Below are 9,770 nucleotides of genomic sequence, written 5' to 3' on the forward strand. Positions count from 1 at the left end.
TGGAAATAATCCAAATGACCAACAATAGAATTGTTCACTTATGAAGCAGTCATAGAATATACTGTTCTGTGGTTGTTAGTGATGATGTGTGCACCAAGCTTTAACTACCTTGTGTGCACAGTCATGACCACCTGAGAAATGTTAGTGATAGAATGCTAAACAGAAAAAAATAGGAAACACAACTACAAACATAGTACACTCTCAGGGATCATACACACAGACATCCACAAATACATCATTGGAGAAAATGCCCCCAAATTATCTGAGGGATGGGATTATGGGTAATTTTAATTTTCTTTTCCACATGTTTCCATTTTCCAATGTTCAACAAGAAGCATTCACACTTCTATGATTAGTAACTGAAATAAAAGTTGCATTTAAAAATAGGAAGTCGTGTACAAATCCACCACAAAGAAAATTATGGATTGCAATGTATTCCTTTTTATTAAATTATAAAACTGACTGCTGTCAACACAACAGTTGTATTGACAAAAACTTTCAATACCAACTTCTTGGTCTTCAAACTATTATAGCCAAACCATCAAGTATAGCTATGATATATACAGTCAGAATTTATGGAAAATATTACAAAGACAAATGCCTTGAAAAGATGACACAGTGCAGGGAAAACTATAGCTATTAAGCTGGTATAAAAACTTAGTCAAATGTTTTAGTCCATTATGGCTCTGCCTAAAGCTTCAAAGGAAGAAAATTTAAGACACTTCTCATCCAAGGCACTTAAGATAGTTGCAATAAAGTACTTCTTTGAATGTAGTTTGAGTCCAACAGTATTTTTTATTCCTTTTTCACATTCTGCCTCACATTGAAACAGTCCCTGAAGGCAGTTATTAGTGAGGAAAAATAGTTATTGCTTAATATACATATTAAAAGTACGCAAACAGAATACAGATTTTGGTCCTCTGAAGCAAGTAACAGGATCTGACTGTAATGTTCTGCTTAATTCGAGCGAAAAGCCACAGACTCCTCTAAGCCAGTCCTAAAAACAGAGCCTTCAATTCTGAATTTGCAGCGGCTGTCCCCTGGGTTCTCCATGAGGACACATGAGCTGGAGTCCCACCATGTCTCCACGGTGCACTCTAACCAGAGAAGATCCATCCCGGCGGCCTGGTGGGAGCAGCTACTCTTGATGCCGTGGCAGGCGGGCCCAGGGGAGTCCATGGTCAGACATCTATAATTCCGTGTCCCTGTATCGGGCAGACTGCCCATAGTAACCGCGCTTGGAGTGTTCCGACAGCTGCTGACGGTACTCCTCCTCCTCGGCGTCACTGCCGTAACTTCCTCTGGTATCCTGATAAAGCCTGGAAGGAGCTTTCTGTGGCTCAGGGGGTCTGGAACTAACAAAGAAAGGGTGTTAAAGACATTCCAGAGCACGTCCATGTCCTCTGCTGCCCGGAGAGGCATGGCTCTGTGCATAGCAGCTAAGCATCCTGAGCAGATCGCTTACCTCTAAGCCATATTCTGCTGAGCAGCCAGGGACATTCCTGGCACTGCTCCAGGTTCACAGAGTGGCGGAGGCAGGAACAGGAGTAATAGGTCAAATCCACTGCCCATTTGGGTGGTGTGTGAGGAAGCCAGCCAGGTGCTCCCTGTTGGACAGGGGGCGACCTCCCAACCCCTAAGCTTCCTGGCTAGTCTCACCCAGCAGTGAGAGTTCTCTGCCAGCTTCAGTCCATCATACTCTTTGTTGCTAGAGGCAACCTGGTTGACTGTGTTACCATTCAAGTGTTAAAGAAGAAATTTGTTTCCAGTTTTCTATTGCTGTAAAACTAGACTTCAGCTTCCAGCTAGAATGGCCACAAGAGGCCAGGTGCAGTGGCTCACACCTGTAATCCTAGCACTTTGGGAGGTCATGGTGGACAGATCACCTGAGGTTAGGAGCTCAAGACAAGCCTGGCCAACATGGTGAAACCACATCTCTACTAAAAATGCAAAAATTAGCCAGGAGTAGAAGTACACATGTGTAATCCCAACTACCTGGGAGGCTGAGGCATGAGAATAGCTTGAACCCGGGAGATGGAGGTTGCAGTGAGCCAAGATTGTACCACTACAGCCTGGGCAACAGTCACTCTGTCTCTAAAACAAAACAAACAAACAAACAAAAAAAGAATGGCCACAAGAAAATGTGACTTTTTTTTCTTTCCTATTCTCAGAAACAGGAAGCAATCCAGTGTAAAACCTCAACAGGAAGACACTGTGATCATTCCTGCTGTTTGTGTGTGGCATTTACCAAGACTGCTCATTTGCTTGTCACAGTCCATTTAGACCTCAGGGCAGCACAAGTGGTCTGACATTGCTGGGTGATGCAAAGGAATTAAGAAGCTTGGCTGAGAGTTAGCAAACAGCAACAAAACAGGTCTAAGCCCTAGGAATTCTGCCCATGTGCTAACCATGTGCAATGTAACATAACCAGGCTCCAACGTTCAAAGGGTACTGGCTTGAAACATCAATTACAACACTCTGTCAGAGTTTTCGCACACAAGCAAACTATGCTGAAGTTTTGATTCTGTGATCTTTATAATTAAATTTGATGGAATGGGTAAGGCAAACAGACAACCAGTGGGAAAAAAAAATCTTCCTGTTACTCTGAAATCTGGTTAAAGGAAATTCTTTCTTCAAGCCCCAGTCCTTGAGAAGTCCCCGCCCTAGACCTACACCCACTGGGCAGCCCTTACCTCATGTGCTGGGGCAGGCCGGGGTCTGGCTTGTGTGTTTTGATTGGAACTGCATAGATATCAGGATGCTTCTGGGCAATTTCGATCTGTGGTAATTAAAAAAGGAAAGAACAAGAGTGAAAGAATGAACCACTGGGCACTGTGCTTGCTGATTTCCTGCTGGTCCCACCCTTTCCCTGTATCCTACTTATTTTCCCATCCCATTTCAAGAAGAGGAAACACAGAAGCAGCTTCCTCATTTCCATGGTTATGTGTGGTACCCGTCAAACAGGAAAATTGTTTAAAAGGAATGAAACTCTGACACATGCTACAACCTGGATGAATCTGGAGGACATGATGCTAAGGGAAATAAGCCAATCACAAAAAGATAAATCATGTATGATTCTACTTCTAGGAGGTTCCTACACTGTCCAATTCACAAAAAAACAGAAAGTAGAAGGGTGGGTGCCAGGGGCTGCAAGGAGAGGAGAATGGTGAGTTAGTATTTACTGGGTATGGAGTTTCACGTGGAAAGGATGAAAAGGTTCTGGGAATGGGTGGTGGTGATGGCTGAACAGCGATGTGAAGGTTCTTCATGCTGCTGAACTGAACGCTTTAAAATGGTTGAGGCTGGGTGCAGTGGCTCATGTCTGTAATCCCAGCACTTTGGGAGGCTGAGGAGGGTGGATTGCTTGAGCACAGGAGTTTGAGACCAGCCTGGCAACATGACAAAACCCTGTCTCCACAAAAAATAGGAAAAATTAGCTGGGTATGGTGGTGTGTACCTGTTGTCACAGCTATTCAAGAGGCTGAGGTGGGAGCATCTCCTGAGCCTGAGACGTCGAGGCTATAGTGAGCTGTGATCACACCACTACACTCCAGCCTGGGTGACAGAGGGAGACTCTGTCTCAAACAAAACAAATACAACAAAATAAATAAAAGAAAAAAGTGGTTGAAATGGTAAATTCATGTATATTTTACCACAATAAAAGAAAAATGCTCAGATGTATTGCTGTTGTGCTAGACTTGAAAGAAAACTCCCACATCTACCTGGCAAATATGCTCCACAGACCTTTAAATTCTTCTTAGACATTTGAAAGTTTCTATGTACATATGGTATACAAATTCAAACAGCTTAAAAACTACAATCTATGGGCCTTACTATTTTAACACCCAAAGTCTGCTTTGTTTCTATGGCAAATCTGGGAGCCAATGAAGACTCCGTTAAGAGAAAAAAAAAATCACGTTCTAATTAAAATGATTTCTGAGAGGCACCGATTCTCTCATCACCCTTCCTCCTTCCAGAACCCTATACAAAGTTCTTCCCCTATGTTGTCAAGTTTTCTTCATCAGAAGAACAAGGAACGAGCAGGGAGCTGGCAATCTGAAGTGACACACACAGCACATGCCTTTGTCACATCTGCAGCAGTGGAAAAGGAGCTGTGCACTGTTACACTGAAATCAAACTTATTTAAAACTCGTATTGATGACGTGTAGTTTAAAAACAATTACCCTTGCATTCTGTGCTTCTTGGAGCTCCTGCATTCTCTGCAATCTGGCCTTGTGATCCATCTTCTCAAATATTTTGACCTTGCCCAGGACTGATTTGGGAGCATTATCTTGCTCCTCACTGCTCTCTCCCACCTCCTCACCCTCTGGGGGAGGGAGGGGAATAGAGGGCTTCAGTATAGGCCGCCCAAAGGCAGGTTTTGCTGCAACAGGAGGAGGATAACCTTTGGTAGATGCCCCAGGAATTTCATTACCAGCCATGGCAGAGGGGTTTGACTTATACTCATAGGATTTGGAGAAGTCAAAGGATTCTTCTTTGTTCTGGGTTTTGGCCTGCAGAGAGCAACGACACGTTTTTACCTTGGGCTTTCAGTTTCTTTTCAAATCTATATTAGTGATTTAATATACTCCATTTCCTGATCAGTTTCCAAAGGTGGTCAACAAATACCATTCTGACAAGGAATGTAATACAGCAGGGCAAACAGCCACCGGCCGGGCTTCCTGAGCCCTACCTCCCTTCCTGCACTAGAGTATTAGGAATACCAGAAAGCCAAAAACGTGCAGGGAATGTGCTCGGAGGGCTGTGATTGCCGGAGGTAAGATCAGACCTGGAGTAATTTTGTTCTAGAGGAGATTAGCATCTTGAAGACAATCTCAGAACAATTCAGGCTTTGGGATTGGAAGAGTGGAACTCTGAGGTCAGATGCACCAAGGGTGCATGAGCCAGTCCAGAGGTGAAACCCAGGTCAGCTGAGGAATGAGCCTGGGGTGGGGAGCAAGGAGAGCACGGCTTCACGCTAACAGCCACTTCTCCTTCATACTTCCAGTCCTGCCTGGCTTATAAATTGTCACTGATGTATTTTATGAAGTCACTTATTATTATTACTCAGGTCACTTATTATTATTATTATTACTCAGAACCTATTACATTTACTACTTCTGACAGCTCACAAAATCAATTATTGCTTTCTTCCCATCTAAATTATTGAGTTAGGCTGGGCGTGGCAGCTCATGCCTATAATCCCACCACTATGGGAGGCCAAGGTGAGTGGATCACCTGAGGACAGGAGTTTGAGACAAGCCTGGCCAACATGTCAAAACACCATCTCTACTAAAAATACAAAAATTAGCTGAATGTAGTGGTGTGCGCCTGAAAGTCCCAGGTTCTTGGGAGGCTGAGGCAGAATAATCACTTGAACCCAGGAGGTGGAGGCTGCAGTGAGCTGAGACCGTGCCACTGTACTCCGGCCTGGGCAACAGAGTGAGACTCTGTCTCAAAACATAATAATAAATAATAAATTATTGAGTTAAATAAATTTTATTTGTTTATAAGGAAAACCATAGAGTCATCGCTCTGATTCTGACTGAAGGTAAATAATATTTTGATTACATAAAGACGTATAATCTTTGTGTCTTTATATTGATTCTGTTCTTGATAACAATTTATTAAACAAATAAGCAGCTCTCTTAACGAGAGGCATTGTAAGCAATGTTGATGATATTCTCTTTAGCAAATCACCAGTAAGAATTATCTGGTGCATCTAAATCAGTCTGTGGGCAGAAAAGTTTAGCTGGACAGCAAAAGAAAAACAGATTCTGCAATTGGTAATTCTGGGCATGCAGCATTTTTTCAATCTTTTTCTTTACAGTCTTTTTTTTTTTTTTTTTTCAAAAAAAAAAAAAAATAGATTAAACAAACACTAACAGTCCTAAAATTACATGCTCTCCTAATATTGCCTTTCCTTCCTTTTTGCCCTTCCCTAATTTGGGGGTTCACCCAACAGGCTAAAAGACTGACTAATGAGTTACAACTGTAATTAAATACCATCTTATCAGGCATGCTCCTCCCTGGCTGCCCAGGACTCCAGAGGCACCTGCTTCCTCTTCCTTCCCATCCTCGGCTTCCCAGCCACGTACCTTGGGCGGCTCTGGCTTGAATGCTGGGGGCGGGCTATTGTCCCTAAGTTGATCACTGCTAGCAGCCCTCCTCATCTGAGCTCGTGGCTCTGGGCTGAGTTTCCTTATGCTCTACAAGACATAAAGGTTCATTCACAACAAGAACATCCAAGCAGAGAGAACAGAGCACTCATCTGCTTTGCAGGAATTCTGCAAACTTGAGTGAGTTCAGAAGCTGAGGTCCTGAGCCGGTGCTTCTTTACTGAACAGGCAGACACCATCGTCAAATGCTTCAGACACATTTTTAAAAACTGGCTGCATCCAATGTAGAGTCTCTTCCTTTAAAGCACATTTTTTTAAAGAACCTTCCAAAAGCCTAACCTCTTGTGTCACTAACAACATCTAGTCTATAGACATCTGGGAGTTAATTTATTCTTGACAGCTTGTCTAGCATAAACTAATTTGTTGCTGTGGTGATGGTGTATTTTCTCCTCCTTTAGTTTGTTGTTGTTGAGTCTTTTTTTTTTTTATAGTTCTATTTCAGAAAGAAAAAAATCATTGACTGGAACGAACTAAACTGGTAGAGAGAAATCCACAGCAATAATTATCCAAATATATGACTAATCTCATTACAAAGATCATTATTCCAACATTCTCTGAGGTTCAACTAATAATTGCTCTGGTCCTAATTTGGCGGTGACTTTACAGTGTCTGTCAATGTGTAAGGATTCCGTAAGCTATCTAATCACAGTGGATGCACAGTACATGTGATCAGATGAATATCTGATCATAAACTCAATTAAAAAACTGAAATAAGGGAGAGAAGGAAACTGATAGGGAAATATTCAAGAGCTTTGGCAAGATTAGAAAGGTTAAAGGCAGGATGGGGAAGGAAAGCAAGGACATCTAAGAGTACAGAGAGAAACCTAATCAAAGGTTACAAGCACATACAACAATATTGCATGGGAAGGAATGTTCCTCTGGTAATTTGGACAGCCAACACATAAAGCCATTCTGTTTATCCATCACGCCTGAGGGCATGGGTGTGAGGAGTGCTGACCACTCAAGCTCTTCTGAAGCCCACCTGCCTGCCCCACTTTCCCACGGACTGCAACCATGTCAGTGTGGACTTAGAGCAAGAGACCCTGGAAGTCATCTGCTCCATCCCTTAGGAACGCCTTCCACAGCACCCTGAACATACAGCTGTCCATGAGAGTGCAAGGAAAACACCAGGCTCTCCTGCTCCTGCCCGTGGCCTGCCTCGCCTCACCTCCTCGTGCTGCACCGGCTCTGAGGAGCGGATGATGGACGACACCAGCGGCTCCTCGGCTGGCTCATCCAGCTCATTGTCAGTGTAGGCGCCTCCTTCGCCGTCCGTGTCTTCAAAGTCACTGATGAGGCGGCTGTCGCAACTCAGATAGTCCGCGCCCATGGCAGTTAAGTAGGACATGCGGTCTTCGGGGTCATCATCCATCCCTTCCATCTAGAGGAATTTGTGTCGGAGGGTCAGTGGCCTCAAGAAAATTCCCAAGGGCACAGCCAAGTGACTAAAACCTCGATGTGCTCGCCAAGGAAGGCATCTTTTATTTTATTCCCTGAAATCACTTGGCTTTGGTACAATGTTAACACTATGCTCATTTTTGTGCAGGAACTCAAATTAGGGGCCCTGTAGCCTGTCTGTGCTACCATCCATCCTCCATACCAAAGCTGAGCCATACTCCCTCAGACTGTCTTGCTTTTCTTCTGAATCCAGCTCCTCTGCAGCCTGTTCTCCTGGGACCACTCTCCTAGTAATATCAACACATGCACACTGCCTTGTGTACACTCACATCCACAATTCTACAAGATTCTCAGCCCCTCAAAGGCAGAAGCTATATCCTGCTCAACTTGCTCTCCCCAGTGAAGCTTGCATAGAGTCTTCCAAACTGGAAGCATTCAATAGATGCCAGCTACTTTGACTAAATATCTAGTTCTCAAAGAGCAAGACTTAGTCAATTCTGCAACAAAACAGTCACTGTAAAGTCTCACAAAACTACCTCAGTTCAGCTGGTATACAGGATACCAGCACCAAAAGCTTCTAGAATAAAAGGGGCCACAGGTAATAGAATCTCCCTCTTTTCTCCCTGCAGCACAGCCGCATGTGTGAGCTATCTCCATCAGGGAGAAGCGATCCAATTCTAGAGGCCTAGACAAATTCCCTAATGCTGCTCCCACATCACCTTCTCAAACTCCCAGAACAATGGCACATTGCCAACACAACTCAACTTTTATTCTAAGTAATTTCAACTCTATTCACTTTTCTTCTTTTTATTAATTTTTAGTCATATTCTCTAAGTTGCTCAACCTCACCTCTCATCTGCACTCTAAGTTTCCCAAGTCCTTAGTAAGCTGTGGAGCTGAGCATGAGATCTTGTAAGCTCTGATTAGTGTACTTGGAATATAACACTAGTTACTACGTTAAAAGTAAAAGGGAAGTGAATGTAGGGCTGCACACATCACATTCTGCTCTTCTTTTAAAAGTCCCTTCATTTTTATTACTTGGTCAGAGAATTTATGAAATTTCAAACTTGATTAGCACACATGTGAGAATCACTTCAAATGGGAACGGCTTGACTACATTCACTGCCCTCTTGAGAAAGTTTCAGAACAGGGACTCTCACCTTATAGCAGTGTATCTATGCCACATACCTTTCCTTCAGAGACCCAAACTGCTTCTCCTTGTTGATGCTGAATAGTGTCCTTCAAGCTGCCAAACCAGCTATCATTGGCTGAATTTAGGTTGATTGTAGCTACAGAAATGTAAACAAAAATGTCTGCATTAACTTCCAGAGCCAAATTTATTAAGGATGCTATTTGACGTAACTTATACTCAGTTCTGTAATATTTGAATTAAGACTTGAGCAGACACAAGAAAATGTCTGTACAACTTTGACTACTAAACCCCTTTCAATGAATGCAATTAAAACTATTAACCATCTAGCTATTTGAGTTCACATTATGGGTGGATGTGATAAAGCTAAAAATAGATTTTCAGAATGTTTATTTTCAGAAAAGCTAACTTTAAAAAATGTTTTTTGCCAGGCGCAGTGGCTCATGCCTGTAATTCCAGTACTTTGGGAGGCCGAGGCGGGCAGATCATGAGGTCAGGATTTCGAGACCATCCTGGCCAACAGGGTAAAACCTCATCTCTACTAAAAATACAAAAATTAGCTGGGCACTATGGCATGTGCCTGTAGTCCCAGATACTCGGGAGGCTGAGGCAGGAGAATCACTTTAACCCAAGAGGCGGAGGTTGCAGTGACCGGAAATCATGCCACTGCACTACAGCCTGAGTGACAGAGGGAAACTCCATCTTAAAAGTTTAAAAAAAAAACAAAAAACTGTTTTTAAGAAGGGTGTTTTTGGCTGAGTGTGGTGTCTCATGCCTGTAATCCCAGCACTTTGGGAGGCCAAGGCAGGCAGATGACCTGAGGTCAGGAGTTCAAGACCAGCCTGGCCACATGGTGGTGAAACCCTGTCTCTACAAAAATACAAAACTCAGCCAGGTGTGATGGCAGGCAGGTGCCTGTAATCCCAGCTACTAAGGGAGGCTGAGGCAGGAGAATTGCTTGAACCTGGGAGGCAGAGGTTGCAGTAAGCCAATACCATGCCATTGAACTCAGCCTAGGCAACAGAGCAAGACTCAGTCTCAAA

General features: G+C 43.4%; 1 protein-coding gene across 9 annotated transcripts in view; it reads right to left on the reverse strand.

Moving 5' to 3' along the window:
- Nucleotides 1-421: 421 nt before the first annotated feature.
- The window catches only part of TJP2 (tight junction protein 2), a 138,690-nt gene continuing 129,341 nt past the window's right edge, over nucleotides 422-9,770 (reverse strand). For 4 of the 9 annotated variants that reach the window (XM_017543429.2, XM_037743821.1, XM_017543427.2 and 1 more), the window contains 6 exons: nucleotides 8,766-8,866; nucleotides 7,348-7,560; nucleotides 6,099-6,209; nucleotides 4,185-4,514; nucleotides 2,694-2,779; nucleotides 422-1,355 (listed from right to left, as the gene is read on the reverse strand). In XM_017543429.2, the coding sequence (XP_017398918.1) occupies nucleotides 1,190-1,355; nucleotides 2,694-2,779; nucleotides 4,185-4,514; nucleotides 6,099-6,209; nucleotides 7,348-7,560; nucleotides 8,766-8,866 (1,007 nt within the window). In that variant the 3' untranslated portion in view covers nucleotides 422-1,189. The remainder of the gene's footprint in view (nucleotides 1,356-2,693; nucleotides 2,780-4,184; nucleotides 4,515-6,098; nucleotides 6,210-7,347; nucleotides 7,561-8,765; nucleotides 8,867-9,770) is intronic. The other 5 variants (XM_017543432.2, XM_017543431.2, XM_017543430.2 and 2 more) reach the window with 2 other exon arrangements.

The sequence above is a fragment of the Cebus imitator genome, unplaced genomic scaffold (assembly GCF_001604975.1).
Source record: "Cebus imitator isolate Cc_AM_T3 unplaced genomic scaffold, Cebus_imitator-1.0 Scaffold155, whole genome shotgun sequence".
NCBI lineage: Eukaryota > Metazoa > Chordata > Mammalia > Primates > Cebidae > Cebus > Cebus imitator.